Source organism: Pan troglodytes, chromosome 3 (genome assembly GCF_028858775.2).
Source record: "Pan troglodytes isolate AG18354 chromosome 3, NHGRI_mPanTro3-v2.0_pri, whole genome shotgun sequence".
NCBI classification, from domain to species: Eukaryota; Metazoa; Chordata; class Mammalia; order Primates; family Hominidae; genus Pan; species Pan troglodytes.
Genome location: NC_072401.2, coordinates 157,637,097 through 157,655,213, shown reverse-complemented (window position 1 = coordinate 157,655,213; position 18,117 = coordinate 157,637,097). Strand labels below are relative to the sequence as shown.

The 18,117-nt window shown below is 37.4% G+C and overlaps 1 protein-coding gene across 1 annotated transcript in view; it reads left to right on the top strand.

Annotated features, from left to right (window-relative positions):
* ASIC5 (acid sensing ion channel subunit family member 5) overlaps positions 1-8,781 on the top strand; it is a 36,396-nt gene extending 27,615 nt beyond the window's left edge. The window contains exons 8-10 of the mRNA XM_001139934.4: positions 1,660-1,828; positions 6,595-6,686; positions 8,459-8,781. Of these exons, the coding sequence (XP_001139934.1) occupies positions 1,660-1,828; positions 6,595-6,686; positions 8,459-8,649 (452 nt within the window). The 3' untranslated portion in view covers positions 8,650-8,781. The remainder of the gene's footprint in view (positions 1-1,659; positions 1,829-6,594; positions 6,687-8,458) is intronic.
* The last annotated feature ends 9,336 nt before the right edge of the window (positions 8,782-18,117 follow it).

Sequence of the window (18,117 nt, the reverse complement as noted above, 5' to 3'; positions counted from 1 at the left end):
ATCCTAGTTGCTTTTTATTGTTTCACAAATAAAACAAGTTTATTGTGAATAGTTAAAATACTACAGAATAGAAAGGAAATCATGTAAAAATAAGTAGAAGTTTTATTACTGAGAACTCCTCTCACTGTTTGGGAATAATCCTTCATTCATTCACTTTATTGCATGTACTTGGCATATAAAATTTTTTCATAAATGGTATTATAACTGTACATGCCATATTTATTGGGGACAAGTTCTTATTAAAGAGCCCCCTCTTTTTTTTGCTTTCACACCTCTTACCTTCACCTGCAATAATCGCTAACACTTTAGTATATATATCCTACCGTAACTTTCTCCACATATACATCTCCATATTTATCACTTGAAGTCATTGGTTGTTTTATTAAAACAGAATCCCAGTATATACCCTTCTATGCAACTTGCTTTTCTAACCCATTGTGGAAATATCTCCAGGGTAGCAGGAATAGATTTAAAAGGTTCTTTTCAATGGTTGTAAAATATTTCAAGGTATGGCTATAGGTAGAAGGAATCTTTTTTTATGTAGATCACAGGCTGAATATGCAAAAGCCATATTACTAACCAATAGACTTGAAATGATGTTGCCAGATTTCTTCGGATTTCTTATCCTTGTTGGAGGCTGGAGGGAGAGCTTGGGGAAAAAAACCATGCATGCAGTTCAGCGGGGACTGTTGTGGGATAAGGGGGTCAGAAGAGTGTGTGTGTTTGTGTGTGTGAGAGAGTATTATGTACATGAGAGTATATGTATGTAAGTGTGTGTGTGAGAGTATGTGTATGTGAGCCTATGTGTGTATGGGAGTGTATGAGTGCATGTGAGTGTAGGAGAAGAGTGGTGGTCTTTGCCAGCAATGCTAAAGAACTAGTAGATGCATGCTTTGACTTCTCCTAGAGAACTCAAAGTTAGAGTCTGAAAAGCAAACCTAAAGTTGGTCAGTAACCAGGAGGTCTTGGTAAACAACTGATTCACAAGAACAAAGGGTTTCAGTATCAAAACCAAAGGAAAAACAAGAACCTGAGTATCTACCACGAATGAGGAGCAGTGAGAATGAGCACTGGGAGGTGGTCCAAAGGGAAGCTGGAGACAAACACTACCTGCTACAGGGACTTTTTTCTAGTATGCATTTGCATGGACAGCCTGGTTGATCTGAAGGAGCCAAGAGAGATCACTGAACAGAGAACCTCAGTGGTTGATTTGGAAGTGACTGGGCCAACAGAAATAAGGAACTGCAAATACTCAGGAGCACATTTCTTACCATTGTATGTTGAGACAAATCTGAAGATGTTTACACACTTTCCATCTTTCTTCTGTCCAAATATCTGATATTTTACAGAAATAGACCCAGGTATTCTTCTGTCCAAATATCTGATATTTTACAGAAATAGACCCAGATACTTCCTGAAAATAATTTCTTAAATCCAATAAAGATCCCAATCCAGTGACTCAATGAATTCAAAGATTGGAACTTCCAGGCCTTATATTGTATCTCCTCTGCTATATTCAGAGTAACATATAAACACCATTTGTTGTTGGTAACCACTGTTTTTTAACATTGAAAGTGAAATGATAAACTTTATAAAACTATCCTACCCATGATGAAATATTTCTCTTCTCTGAATTCCCTGTCCTGATTTTCATTTCAGACCACATTGAATTTAAGGATTTATGTACAGTAGGAACACATAACTCTAGCTGCCCCGTTTCTTGTGAAGAAATAGAATACCCGGCCACTATTTCTTATTCCTCTTTTCCAAGTCAAAAAGCTTTGAAATATCTTTCCAAGAAGTTGAATCAAAGCCGGAAATACATCAGGTAACCTTATTAGCCTTTTAAATTATTGATAATTAACATAGATTTTTTTTTCTTTATTGAAAACCCTCAAAGACTCAGGAAATGAAATTCTAATCAATCAAGGGAGGCAATGGCTTTTTTCACTGAACTGACAATGAAACCATAGAATTTTAAAAGTAAATAAGATCATATCTTTCAACTCCTTACTTTAATTGTGTGAAAAGGAAAATGATGCTTGCTTGAGTAATTTGCTCATGATCAAACATTTATTGCCCAAACTGGGGAAAATAATAATGTTGACTGATAATAATGGATGCCTTAAAATATGAAAATTTCCTACCTGTACATTATACACTTTGAGTCTTCTAATAACTGTACAAGGTAGATGAAACAGAAATTAATATTCTAATTTTACAGAAGAGGAAACTGAAGGACATCGTATTTTAAGAAATGGTTCTGTGAAGGTAGTCAGGGGCCCAGAAAGAAGTTATGCCCAAGAACTTTGACGCTGGTCCCCATGTCTTTGCAACTCAGATACATGATTCCACATCCCCTGATTAACTGAGAATTAAATTAGTCCTCTTTCTGCTATACCATACAGCCTCTTAAAAATTACAAATCAAGCTTCATAAATAACTCTTCGTTTTTTAACAGGGAAGCAACGTTAGCATTTCTCTTTGTTTCTTCTTTGTATTTTTAGAACTAGGACATGAAGCAGCAATATATACAGTATATTGGTATTTGTAGTTATATCTATTAAAATAAAAATATGTTAACTAACTTAATGTTGGCGTACATTTTCACAGATGTGTGCATAATTTGGAAAGCATGCTTAGATTCCAATATTAGCCTTGTGCTTACTTTAATAAAATAAAAAAAGATATTCCCATGTAAACGCTGAGGTAATAAAGTGGTCTTTACAGAAAGAAAAAGCATTTTCATCAAAACAGGGCTAATGGAGTGATTTCAAACAGCAGATAAAATGATAAACAGGCTGTAAAATTTACAATTATGTTTGTTTACACTTCCGACTCCAGCACAGACATCTATTTATGTATTTTGTTTTAATGTGGGAAACTGATTTGCTTTTAATATTGTTCCTGATGTATTTAAATATGACTTAGAAGAGCACTTCCTGTGTCTTTTGGTTGATAGAAATCTGAGTTTCATAATTACTTAATATACAGAGAAAGTAGGCATGATTTTGGAGACATACTGGTGAATCAGAAAAGAAAGCCATGTATGAAACAAGAGGATCTTAGGGAATGCTGTTTTTTTCTTTTTTTTTTTCCAAAACTCAGATTATTCTTGAAATGGGAGAATTCTCTGATTCCCCTTGCAAAATGTGCAACAGGGTGTTGCTCGCCTGTTCGGTATCCCCGCAGCTCAAACTCCTATGGAGAGCATGCAGACGGGCAGATGCAGAGGCCAGGGGGAGCGCTTTGGGCTCCTACCCCATGGTAGTGTCTAGCATTGGGTGCCTGCAACCCTAGGGTTACAAAGCTCTTTCAGCTTTGCTGTCTACAGATGGCTGGAGGGTTAATCAGCTCAATGGACCCTCTGCCTTATCGCAAGGGCAGAGGGCCAGTGTGACAGCCTTCTGTATCCCATGATCTTTCCCAGTGTCCCAGAAGAACTGGATTACACACGGGCTTGAAGGATGGGTGCAAGGTTTTATTGAGTGGTGGAGGTGGCTCTCAGTGAGATGGATCGGGAGCCAGAAGGGGGTATGGAGTGGGATTGTGATCTTCGTGTGGAGTCAGGCAGCCTGTGGCTAGATTCTTCTCTGAACACCCCCGGCCGAGCTCCCCTTGGTGTTCAGATGTGCCTCCTCTTCTCTCTTTCTCTGCCACATCATTTTGTCATCACTGGTTTGTTGATCTGCTGGTCTTCTCGTCTCTTCTGGAGCTTGGGGTTTGGGTTTCATATGGAGGCAGGATAGGGGGTGTAGTGGGCCAAAAGGCAACTTTTTGGGTGCAAAAACAGAAATGTCTGTTCTCATTTAGGGCCACGGGTATCCAGGTCTGAGGGTGGGCCTTTGCCAGGGAACCGCCCTCTTCTACCCAGTATTTTTCTGTTTCCTGTCCATATAATTATGAATTATTATCCAATTAATCCTATCACATAATGTACATGTAGGGATCTTACATGGTTTTAAATAGTGGAGGCCATTACCAGGAAGACTAAGGTGAGCAGCTGAACAAAGGTGGCTGGACTCAGGGGTTGTTCAACTCCCACACAGAGACAGTTAGAAGTCACACATATAATTAAGCAACTGGTTTGTGCAAAGGTACTGGAAATTAGAGAGTGGTAAATCAGAAAACAGAAATGCAGTTTGTCAGGACGGCAAATGTGAAATGTTAGCAGCAGTCATTTTAAAAGAAGCGACCCCTAACTTAACCATGGAGCTGTATGTTTGTCTTCCTGGGACAGAAATAAATGCTACTTCATGGTCAATCCACGGCCTCATGAGGCTGCTGCTGTACCTCAAAATGTTGAGAGGCTTAGGTTGACTGTAGCAGGCAGTGTGGAGTTTACCCTTGAAGATAAGGGTAAATTGTGTCTGAAGTTAGGCCAACTTCATTAGTAAAACAAGTGAATTTTAAAAATTGTTCTGTTTTAACTTAACAAATTTTGAAATAAAAATTGTATAAAGTTGTTTTCTTTATGCCAGATTAATTCATTCCCCTAATGCAGCACTCCTGTTCAAGCATCTGGAAGCTTTTTTAAAAACTATTTTGTAATACAATAAAAAAAATCAGTTTTTAGTTTTTACTTTATAATTGTGCCTCTCCTGACACAAATATTTTTGGACTCAAATCCTGTTAAATCCTGAACAATTTCACTATTGCCATGAGGCACAGATTCAGTGAGACCCAAATGATTAGACAAAACAACTGCCTGAGAGAAATTGAGCAAATATCACAATATTTTTGCAGGGGAAGAATTTATCTTCTCTCAAAATCACAGGTGGATAATGCTTGGATATGATTATGAATGTTCTGCTTGGGAAATTAAACAATATTATCAGTGCACATGCAAATTAGGAGCACAATGGGGGCCAAAGAGATTGGAATATTACTAAAATTTCTGGACTTCCAAGACAACTTTATTTTTCCATTACTTTGCGAACTGTTTTATCATTTGTAAATATTACTGTAGTCCCTGATTATCTACTTAAACATAGTACATTCTCCTGTTACTCAGGGTTAAACCAATGGAAATTAAGTAAACATATTAATGATATATTTTGAATTAAGTATATTTGGAATTATTGATTTCAAAAATTGTAAACATTAAGGAGAGTGATTTACAGCCATGTTCTTTAGGTGTATTAAAGATCACCACATAATTCTAGGAAACTCGGCTAATAGTATCCACTCTTAATGAATACTATTATTATTATTGCCATTTTAAAATCATGAGGTGCTTGGTTTCAGATTCATCTTATAACACTGACAGGGTAATATTGATCCATTCATTTGTTGGTTTCATCTTTAATTTGCTCCCTTATTTGTCCATTTTACTTATATCTAAGGGACAACCTATTATTTGTTAGGATTCAGGAGTCGTCTAGGTATTAGAGATACCTCAGTGTACAAAAGACAAAAATCCTGCCTTGCTGCACTTCTGTCCACTGGGATGGAAATTGGTGACCACTGTATATAGTCATGTCAGATGGCATTAAGTGCTGTGAGAGAGTGGCGGCAGAAAAGCAGTGTGGCGAAGCCAGGGTCAGGGAGGGTTGTTCTCAGGGTTGTGGATTATTGTCAGGAAAGTCCTTCCTGACAATATTTGTTGAAGTGGGGTGCATTAAAGTTGGAAACAGAAAGACCAGTTAGCAAGCTATTGCAAAAATCCAGGTGAGAGGTCATGAAGGCTTGGGCAAAGGTGGTAGCTTTGAATGGAGTGAGAGGTCGTAGGAGTCCAGATATATTTTGAAGGTAACATAAAAAATGGGCTTTCCTGATGGACTGGCTATGGAGTGTGAAAATTTACACTATAAATAAGGGAAATGTGAAGGATTTGACTTGGAACGTATTAAAGTTGGAACATCTATTAGACATCCAAGTAGAAATATAAGAATGAACTGAATATATTATTGAAGTTCAAGGTAGGGGTCTAGGCTGGTGATAGAGAAAGTGAGGGCTTTCAAGACCGTGTAATGAGCTATTAGTATCATTTTAAAAGATGTTTAGCCACTCTGGTCATGTATAAAGATTTCAAACAGACATTAAGAAAACAGAGTCTTTGCCTAGGTATATTAATGACATATAGTTAATAATTAGTATTCATCGAACACCCAATATACGTCAGGCTCTGTGTCAATTTTGCATATACATAATTTAATTTCGCCTCACTGCAACTCTGTGAGCTCAGCTCTAAAATCCTGACTACTCTTGAGGAAACCATGACTTAAAAAAAACAATGTGATTTCTTGAAGGTCATGTAAGTAACAAAAGACAGAACCAAGATTTGAATGAAAATCAAACACACATTTAAATGTTTGTAAATATTTTATTCAGTAGATATTTACATTTAATGTCTTTTTCTAGTTTCTCAGGAATGAGGTGCAGAAAAATTATTGGGGAAAATTATTTTTTCTTAAAAACCAACATGACGAAATGCCTTCTACATCCTGCTAATTGTGATTAATATTAACAATTCTGTGTCCAGTTTAACATTAAATAGCATATAAAACAAAAATGAATATTACCTTTATTCGACGGGAATTAAAAGTAATGCTGACAATCTTAAGCTATATTAACTCTATTTTTTATCCCTAGGGAGAATCTTGTAAAAATTGAAATTAACTATAGTGACCTAAACTATAAGATAACCCAGCAGCAAAAGGCAGTGAGTGTGTCTGAGTTACTTGGTAAGTGTTATTTAATTGCTCCTTATTTTATTTATTTACTTATTTATTTTGAGACAGAATCTCGCTCTATAGCCCAGGCTGGAGTGCAGTGGCGCCATCTCGGCTTACTGCAAGCTCCGCTTCCCAGGGGGTTCACACCATTCTCCTGCCTCAGCCTCCCAAGTAGCTGGGACTACAGGCGCCTGCCACCACGCCTGGCTAATTTTTTGTATTTTTAGTAGAGACGGGGTTTCACCATGTTAGCCAGGATGGTCTCGATCTCCTGACCTCGTGATCCGCCCACCTTGGCCTCCCAAAGTGCTGGGATTACAGGCATGAGCCACTGTGCCCGGCCTAATTGCTCCTTATTTTTAAAAATTTTTATCAGTTTTTTTTCTTTGATATTTAAGGTTTGGCTTACCAGTGGAGGACAAGAATCAATTGAACTTGTCATTCAGCTGCTATTTAAATCTGACATATTTCCACTCCCTAGAAAACACTGTACAACCTCACATGGACTTTTATAAAGAAAAAGCTGGTGGTGTTTCATCTCCTACTCACACTCACATCAAACTTTACCATTAGATCGCTCATCAAGTGACTTTGTAGAATGTTTCAGCAATGCTACACCTGGGTAAATGTCAGCCACCTCATACCTCCACACAGGGCTCTACCCTAGAATGGCTTAAAAAGAAGAACCTGAGGAAGCAAGATTAGGCAACCACTGCCTGCTCACTTGCCTTCTCCACAGTCCCTAATAAACATAATGGCTAATTTCCTAGATCTCACCGCATCTTAGAGGAAGCCGTGTCGGAGACAGAAGATTAGACTCAGGCAAAAGTGATAGCAGTCAGACATCACAGCTGAGACCCTGAATATGGAGGAAATATGTAAATTTGCCAAAGCTCTTGGAGAAGCCTATACTTCATTATCACACTTTACAAAAACGGAATGGTCCTAAGAATGGCCTAGGGCAATGAGATAATGATTAATAATGTAATCTGTTTATGAAAGCACTGCTGGAGTAATCAGATTCAGAGACAGAAAGTAAAAGAGTGGTTGTCATGGGCCGAGGAGAGGAAGGATGAGGAGTTAGAGTTTAATGCATACAGAGTTTCAGTTAGGGAAGATGAAAACATCCTGCAAATAGATAAAGATTATGGAATGGCTGCAAAACAATGTGAACGTACTTAATGCCACAGTACTGTACACTTAAAAATGGTTAACATGGTAAATTTTAGGGTATATATATTTTACCGCAATAAAAAAGCACAAACAGTAAATATAAGTACAAATTTTAAAATATCAAAAAGGCAATGTTATGTTAATTTTTGGTTAAAGGAAATATTATGAATGCATAAAAAGAAATACAGTTTTGACACTTGATGTCACAACTTGCTTGGAAATTAATTTTCTGGAAAACATCATCATCCAGTAGTGCCTTCTGGATGGCACTCTTCTGCTCTTCATTTAACACCTAGAAATGAGTTTGTAATTATCTAGAATCTCTAATGAATTTACCGAGATTTTATATCCTCCAAAGTCTTAGAATTATATGTTTGGAATCAGATTTTATGTTTGCTTTTCTTCTCTGCTTTTTATGATGATTCGTATGAATATCACTTTGATATTACCAATTGCTATTACCTTATTCATATCAAATGTTAAAATAATAAAATTAACCAATCTTCATCTCAGTTATGACTCTATTTTGCTTCAACTAATGTAACTTCTAATAATATTTGTTTTTTATGAAAAATAATGACATTCAATCTTTATTGGTTTTATTACAGCAGATCTTGGTGGTCAGCTGGGTCTATTTTGTGGGGCCAGTCTGATCACGATCATAGAAATTATTGAATATCTATTCACCAATTTCTACTGGATATGCATTTTCTTTTTGCTGAAGATATCTGAAATGACCCAGTGGACTCCTCCACCTCAGAATCATCTGGGAAATAAAAATAGGATAGAGGAGTGTTAATGGTCACTTAGAATAAAATAGTTTCCTTTTCTTTTCATGATACCTTCAGATTTATCATGACTAATTCATTGTTACGTCACTTTGCTATAGTTTTGAGAGTTCGATAAAAGCCATTAAAGATATGTATCTCTTCATATATATTTCTTTCTATTTGTCTTTGTCTGTGTGTATATATATGTGTATATATATATGTGTATGTATATATATATGGGTATATATATGTGTATGTGTATATATACATATATGAAATAAAGAAATAGGAATTATCTTTTTCACCTTTGTGCTCCCTCCACCTAGAACAGTCAAGATTATGTAATAGACATCTCATAAATGTTTCTCAATGAATGAATATTGGTGTAGTGAAAAAGAGACATTTTTTATGACTAAATATGTAAACTAGACCCAATAAATAAACTATACATGAGGAAACAAAATATTTCTTTATTCAAGAAATGATATGTATAATTTATGCTTTATAAAGTTTTAAAGAATTTTTATTTTCATTAAGATTCAACATACTTTTTTTTCCCTTTTATCTGGAGTGTTCTATTGTAAATGACTTTTGGAGGGACAGAAATCTGTTTCCCATACAGGTGGTACTTAACATCAATCTAAGTGAAAATAAAGTTAAATCTGTACTATCTTGAAAATACATGGCATTTTCTCATTTTTTTCCCAAGTACTTCTATTTACATATTTAGTCCGGAGAGGAAACTCAGGAGTTTCAGTGTTCTCTCTCCCACTCGGGTAATAGATCTACTTTTGGTGTCTCAGAATATTCAATTAAAGGTGACTTTTAGAAGATTTCTCAAACATATTTAAGAAATAATAATCAAGTCAAAGAATCTATCCCCTAATTTATTCTTGGTGGTATTGCAATTTCTCCCAGATGTAAGAGAATAACTCCTAAAAGTCTTGATATTGTTTTCCAGCTTAATGATAAGCAAGTGCTAGTTCCGTGGGAATGAGGCCAGTGCAATTTCATGGTACTAACATTAGGAATACGAATATCTCATGACTCAGAAATCCCAATCTTGGGTAAATACTCTGGAGAAATTCTCCCACAGATGTGGCATGCAGCTTCTGACTTTATTGCAATTCCTCTACTTATCTTTTTTTTTTTTTTTGAGATGGAGTCTTGCTCTTTCGCCCAGGCTAGAGTGTAGTGGTGTGATCTCAGCCACTGCAACCTATGCTGCAACCTCTGCCGCCAGGGTTCAAACGATTCTCCTACCTCAGCCTCCCAAGTAGCTGGGATTACAGATACCTGCCACCACGCCTGGCTAATTTTTGTATTTGTAGTAGAGATGGGGTTTCACCACGTTGGCTAGGCTGGTCTCGAACTCCTGACCTCAAGTGACTCACCCACCTCAGCCTCCCAAAATGCTGGGATTATAGGCGTGAGCCTCCAGGCCCGGCCTACTTATCCAAATATTGATTCTAATTATAGCCATGTGTAACCCTTTGAATGCAATAACTTTTTTTGCTTATCTGTAGTGGTGGAGATTATGAAAATGATGTGTGGATGGTTTTTTTTCCATTTCATTAGCTATCATTAGTGTTAGTGTATTTTACGTGTGGCCCAAGAAAATTCTTCTTTCAGTGATGCCCAGGGAAGCCAAAAGGTTGGACACCCCTTAATAAACTCAGCTAGAAGATACCATTCTTACCCCTTTTTTTCAATATATTGAAAAATCTTGAAACAATTTGTATTTTGAGTGATTCATAGAAGGACTCCACAAATTTTGTTGTGTCTAACATAAAATGGGTCAAGTAGCAGAATATAATTGAGAAAACGCTCCTATTTTTTGAACTTGAGGAAGTCTATATTTTAAGAAATATTAAGTATCACATATGGCTCATGAATTTATCTTCCAATATTCCTGGGATAAGAAAACGACAAATACATATGCAGTTGACCCTTGAACAATACAAGGGTTGGGAGCACCAAGCCCCTGTTCAGTGCAAAGTCCACATATCATTACGGACTCATCCAAAAGTTAACTACTAGTAGCCTACTGTTGACCGGAAGCCTTACCAATAACACCAACAGTCAATTAACACATATTTTATACATTATATGTATTACACACTGTACTTTTTTTTTTTTTTTTTTTTTTGAGACAGAGTCTCAATCTGTTGCCCAGGCTGGAGTGCAGTGGTGGGATCTCGGCTCACTGCAAACTCTGCCTCCCGAGTTCACACCATTCTCCTGCCTCAGCCTCCCGAGTAGCTGGGTTACAGGCGCCCGCCACCACACACGGCTAATTTAGTAGAGATGAGGTTTCATCGTGTTAGCCAGGATGGTCTCGATCTCCTGACCTCGTGATCCTCCCGCCTCAGCCTCCCAAAGTGCTGGGATTACAGGCATGAGCCCCCGTGCCCAGCCTATACACTGTATTCTTAAAATAAAGTTAGCTAGAGAAAAGAAAATGTTATTAAGACAATCACGAAGAAAACACATTTACTACTCATTAAGTGGAAGTGGATCATTATGAAGCCCTCCATCCTGTCTTCTTCATGTTGAGTAGGCTGAGTAGGAAGAGACAGGGCAAGGGTTCGTCTTGCCATCTCAGGGGTGGCAGAGGTGGAAGAAAAGCCATGTAGTGCAGTTCAAACCCATGTTGTTCAAGGGGCAACTGTATTTTGTTTGAGAGAGATAAAATGGGGTTGATGTCATGGAAGAGCTAACTAGCTGAGAATGGAGATTATTAAATTTAAGCCTCCTTAAAGGTTTGGAAAAACAGATTGTCGATCAGTTTGGTTCCCACCAACTACATTTTATTTACAAGGTGACATGCCACTGCTATTAGTATGTACCTACATGAGGTAAGAAGCTTAACATTGTTTGTTATTATATCCCCTACCACCTTCAAACTGGGATGAAAACACCTTTACTAAAATATGGGAAGGATGTGCTAGAGGCATGAAGAGCTGAGCTGACTCCTGAGTAAATACCTTATCTGAATATGAGGGATAGTGGAGCAGGAACACCTTTGAAACGGTTTCTGGGATATGGGGATGAGGATGAAGGTCCAAGGATATTCTCTGACTTTCTCGCCTCAAAAACATTTTTCTTATTTTACTTCATCGAGTTGTACCAGATCTGGAATTGCACTTGTGTGCCCTGCATCCTGGGAAGAATCACCATGCAAACATTATGCTGATTCTTCAGAAAGTATAAATATTACTAAGGGAACAGATAGAACACCAGTGCCTCTGGTAGGAATAGTCCAGTAATCTTTACCTTTCTAACAGTACTCCTTCTTGAAAATGGACAAAAGGGGATGTTCAAGGAAGGCTGTTTCTGCTACTTGCCTGTAGATGGTAGAATGACTGAATGAGAAAAATCTTACCTGAAGAGGACAAGTCTGAGATGAGACAGGTGAAAATGGAAAGGGAGAAACTGTGAGAGATGGGAAGAGAGCACCTCAATGACAAATGGGAAAGGATGCTATTATTCTTTTCCTGAGAGAGAGCCTCAGAGCAAGATAATTAAGACTCTTAATTCTCTCAAGGTGGGGTATGGGTCAGGATCCATGCTGAGACAACCCCTGGATTTGCTTTTCCCCAAAAGTGGAGAAGTGACCTGAAGGCAAACTCTGAAGTTAACCCAACAACTCTGTTTGAGTTATTCAAAGAAAGTATATCAATAGTATCCCTTGATGACCTGCCTAAAAGAAGAGCAGGTTGGAATCACAATTTGGGTTTTTTTCCCTCAAGTTATGTTGATCATATTCATACTTCTGTATATCCATTTATCACTGGTGATTCACCCACAGAATATTCATAAAGGACCCAGGGGACATGGCATTACTGGAAGCTGCCTGAAAAGATAATGTAGAGATACAAGGGACAATAAATGTTTCTACACTAATGGAGCATCCCCTTCCCAAACATCCTGGGAAAGAGCACATATCCTCAGTCAGGAAGGATTTGATAAGATCTTGATTGCAATAATAGGGCAGCAACATAAAAATAAATGAGCTATCAAACCATGAAAAGACATGAAAGAACATTAAAGGCATATTGCTAAGTGAAAGATACCAATCTGAAAAGGCTACATACCATAGGATTCCACTGATATAGCATGCCAGGGAAGACAAAACTATTGAAACCATAAAGAATTTTGAAATATCAGTGATTGACAGGAGCTTGAGGGAAGGAGGGAAAAATGAATAGATGGAGCACACAGGATTTTTAGGGCAGTGAAACTAGTCTGTATGATACTGTAATGTTAGATACATGTAATTATGCATTTGTCAAAACCCATAGAATGTACAACACAAAGAGTGAATCCTAACATAAACTATGGACTTTAGTTAGTAATAAGGCATCAATATTGGCTTATCGATTGCAACAAAAGTACCACAATCATACAAGATGTTAATAATAGGGGAAACTGGGGGTGGTAGGTTAAGGGGGTATATGGGAGCTCTGTATTTTTCACTCAGTTTTGTGCGTGTGTGTGTGTGTGTGTGTGTGTGTAAACCTAAAACTGCTTTTAAAAGTGTATTTAGTCTGGGCAGGGTGGCTCACGCCTGTAATCCCAGCACTTTGGGAGGCCGAGGCAAGTGGATCACCTGAGGTCAGGAGATCGAGACTAGCCTCACCAACATGGTGAAACCCCATCTCTACTAAAAATATAAAAAATTAGCCAGGGGTGCAAATTAGCCAGTAGCTGCAATTTCAGCTACTCGGGAGGCTGAGGCAGGAGAATTGTTTGAACCTGGGAGGTGGAGAGTGCAGTGAGCTGAGATCGCACCCCTGCCTTCCAGCCTGGGCAACAGAGCGAGACTCTGTCCCAAAAAAAAAAAAAAAAGTGTATTTAAAAGTTAGGAGGCAGTGGCTCAAGATGATAGAGACTCAGGCTAGAGGAGTGCATTTGTAGGACTATTATGTACGGACTAAGCCAATGTCAATGATTCTCTGGTAAGAACACTCATGTAACATTGCTATTTCCTGGCCAGAGTGCTGCGAATGAAAAAGGAATTTTCCCATTGTACATTCAATTGGTTGGGAAGTAGATGGTCAGTGCTTCATAATGATACCTAGTAATATGGTTTGTCTCTGTGTCCCACCCATATCTCATCTTGAATTGTACTCCCATAATTCCCATGTGTTGTGGGAGATAATTTGAATCATGGGGGCCATTTCCCCCATACTGTTCTCATGATAGTGAATAAGTCTCATGAGATCTGATGGTTTTATCAGGGCTTTTTGCTTTTGCATCTCCCTCATTTTTTTTCTTGCTGAGAGTATGTATGAAGTGTCTTTTGCCTCCCACCATGATTCTGAGCCCTCCCCAGCCATGTGAAACTGTAAGTCCAGTTAAATCTTTTTTTCTTCACAGTCTTGGCTATGTCTTTATCAGCAGCGTGAAAACGGACTAACACACCTGAAATCTTATGTTGTTGAAAAAATTTATTTCTTGAAGGCTGAGTTATGGTTATGCTCCCCTATTGCAGACGGAATCTGAAGTTTCATGAGCCTTTGGTAACTACCATAGTAGCAGGAAATGCATGTTATATAGAAAATCTGTGCCGGAAGGTTTGAGAAATAACATGTTCATGTTAACAAATCAACTGAGGTATGGTATATACAATAAAAATTTAATCTCTCCACTGAAGTTATATGTTATAATAAAAGATTTATGACTTTACTTATAGACCTAAATATAAATGAAAGGAGTAGACAATAATCCTAGAATGAAGATGTGTTTGTGGAAGGAAGTACCTGAAAATCTTGTTGATGTCATATCCATGGAGATTGAATGCCAAGGAAAAAACAAAATTAAGTTTGGAAAAGTTGTACCTGCAGTTAAATATCCCTAGCAAAACCTACTCAAAGGCAGGCAAATAATGGATAAGGAAGGAAATAAGTAGTTTAAGTGGTAAAGAATTATCACAAAAAAACCTATGAAATTTTTGGACATGGTTAACACAATTCAGATTTAACCAACATTATATTTTGGCGTATTTCCATCCTATTTTATTTATATGAAATCATGCTATGTACATTAGTCTGAAAACTACTTTTCAATTTTACCTGTTTAAAGTGTGTTCATGTTAACAAATAAAGATGTGGTTTATTAAACTGTTGCACAAAATTACATCCATACGTATATTATGGTTGATTGATTGATTTTCCCTTACAAATGCATATTTACATAGTTCCAAATTTCCACTTATAACAAAAATACTGCAGTGAAATTCTGTATACATTACCTTTTGGTATGAACCTGGAAGTGAAATTGATAAAATTTTGTGGCATATGCATCTTTACCTTGACTACATATTGTCAAATTGCTCCCTGACATAACTGTACCAATTTATACAATCACTAGTAGCACATAAAAATTCAGAAATCCCCCATTATCTTGTGATAAAGATTTTTCCAAACTAATTTGTGAGCATTGATTTTTTGCTATAAGAGCTCAGTAGGCATTGAAGGGCAGATGGAATTTGAGATGTCCTAGAGAACAGGAAATCATGGAAAAGTAGGAAGAAGCTGCAGCTGAAAGATGACTGGGTATCTGTGTAATTTTGATCGGATTCAGAAGAGAGCAAACCTGCTACAGAAATTGTGACGCCAAAAGAGTCAACAGGGTGAATGAACAGTCACACTTATATTTTATCACCTGTAACGTGATGGAGGGTATATTGTATGACTTTCAGGTAGGTATTGGCCAATCTACCTAATATAGATATTGACCAGCTTCTTAGGTTGTTTTGTTGTGGTGTGAAAAGATAATCACAGTAAATGTCATAGTTACTAGGGAAAAAGTATTCTAAATAAGAATAGATTTCAGATAAGTGTTGGTGAATGAATTGTATTTTAACTATTTTTCTATAAATAGTGATCCTCAGAAGTTTATGCAATTTTTTTTATCGTGAACAAAGAACAAATATTTGAAATCATTCAGAAAACAAATAAATGTATATAGTCAGCAAGAAATAAATGGCCAACTTTAGAAAAGATGCATAATGTAAGGACTGTTGTATTTACTTTGTTGCTTATCTTACTAAGTCATCCCATTACTAACATTCTGAAAGCCTAGTAGAGCTTCACTGCCTTCATCTGAAGGCAGAGTGAGTGTTGGCATGTAAGACATTACCTTTAGATTTAAGGTGATAGGAAGTTTCCTTCGAAGTCTCAAGACTTAGCAAGAATTAAAAGGGTCTCAATGGAATGCCTATATCCAAAATCAGAGTTAAGGATGAGAAATGGGAGGAACAGAAGTCAGATGAGAAGGGATATGTATCTCAAATTTTCACTAGAATCAACTGAGATAAATTTTACCAGAGTTGGAAGTAGGAGTAGGGAACAAATAAGAAAAAACGTTAAACACTACCAAAGTGCCCAACAATTTCCATAACTGGTCCAGTAATTATTCCTATAATAGTGTCCGGCAACTTTTATGCCAATCCATTATTTCATCAGATCGTACACATGTGCACTAATTAAATGCCTGCAGAAAGAAGACTGTAAGTTAATTTTAAAAAATAACTCGAAGGATTCAAATGTCAATTTTAAATGACATTTAGAAATTCATAGGCTAACAAACCACAGCATACAATTCAGTTATACAGGTTTCTGTCAGTTACCACTAAGATGTCTTGAATAAATTAATATATTTTTCTAAATCACTGGCAGAGTTTCTGCCATTATTAATGTTGTAGAAAAAACCGAGTCCTTGTCACATGACCAGGAAAAGTTAGACACACAGACACTTTGAAGGATGAGGGGGGAACGAAATTTATTGGGGGGAAAGGAGAAAACACTCTCAGCAAAGCGTGAAGGGTTCCCATTAATAGGCCCCCATCTCACAGACTGAATCCCAGTCACTACCCAGGAATAAGAGAAGACAGTCTCCTCCCCTCGGCAAAGGGCGCTCAAACGTCCCGAGTCTCCACGCTGTCCTCCTAGTGCTCAGGTGGGCATTATTCAGAAAGAATCAGCTGGAAAAGGACGGGCCTCATGCCCAACCCTGCAGTCTGGTTTTTCAGCCTTCAGGCTGTTTTAGGCTTGAAGGCAGAGTTTCTCTGGGGGATCCTTGGCTACCTGCTCTCTCTGTCATTAAGGACAAGTCAAAGTCACCTTCAGGTTATGTCCCTTGTCCTGCTATGCCCTTTATTCAAAGGGTAATTGCTTACAACAAAAAGGTACTATATCCTTGTTTCTTTCTCTTGAATTCTAGTTGGGAAACAAGCCCTCACATTAATTTTTTTTTTTACAAAGAAGAAAGAAAAGAAAAAGAAAAACAATACATAACTTATTTTCAGACTCTTTATTGTAAAAATTAGTTCAGAGAAGATAAAGAGAAATAATTACTAAAGTTTTTGAGTTTCTCAAAACAGTTGAATCCTGCAGACTGGATTGTTAGAACTTGGATAAATAAAGAGAAGGAAGCTTGAAAGCAAATGCCAGCAGCAGCAAATTTGCATTTGCATAGTGTGTTTGCAAAACAGCAAGAAGATTAGCTTAGAAGAATTGGAAGGGGAATAAAATTGAGTAATCAGAAGTCCTTTTGGATCAAAAGAGAATGAACAGATTATGGGGATTTTTTAATTCTTATCCAAGATCTTCACCCTACCACAAATTAAGAAAGAGCTACTGCAGTTTCTTAAATGAGGTGGTCAGATTGCAGTTAAGGCCAGAAAGGAAAGTAGGCAGTATAGTGCCAAATGTTGGCAAGGAATATAGGAATATGAGAATTCTCATGCACTAGTGATGGTAATGACCACAGGTACAGCAATTCTGGAGATCACTGCGACAGTACTTAAGGCAAATTAAATATACACATAATTAGGACCCAGCAATTTTACTCTCGGAGAATGTGTGCATGTGGGTATGAGTGTGTGTGAGTGTGTGTACCACGTATGTATGTATATAAAATCTCTCTAGCAGGAATTCTCACATAAAAACATGAAGAGACACATACATCACAACATTGGGAGTTGGGCACATTCTGGGATCCATTAGTAAAAAATATTACTTTGTAGACTGTTATATTGATGACCCCCATACCTCCCAGTATTCATACGCTTTGGTAATCTTCTTCCACATTGGGCTTGGCATTGTGTTTCATTTTGACCAAATGGGTCAAATGTTATGTAGAGGCTTATTAAGAACTTGCATTTAGGGGATTGTCCCTTTGAACTACTTGGATCCAGCTGCCATGTTTAGGTCACATACTGTTGAAAAGGTCCTGTGGAGGAATATTGAGATACGTAACAAACGGCTAAAGTCTTCTTGGACAGTTGCCAGCTAAATATAGCTGAATGAGTGACTCTAGCCAAGGCTATACAGAACAGAAGCAGCACCCAGATGAATATGCTATTTTAAACCACAAAATTTATATTAAAATAACATAGAGATATGAAAATATACAGCAAACAAGGGAAGGATAACAACAACAACAAACAAGAGAAAGAGAGAGAGATAAAGAGAGAGAAAGAGAAGAAG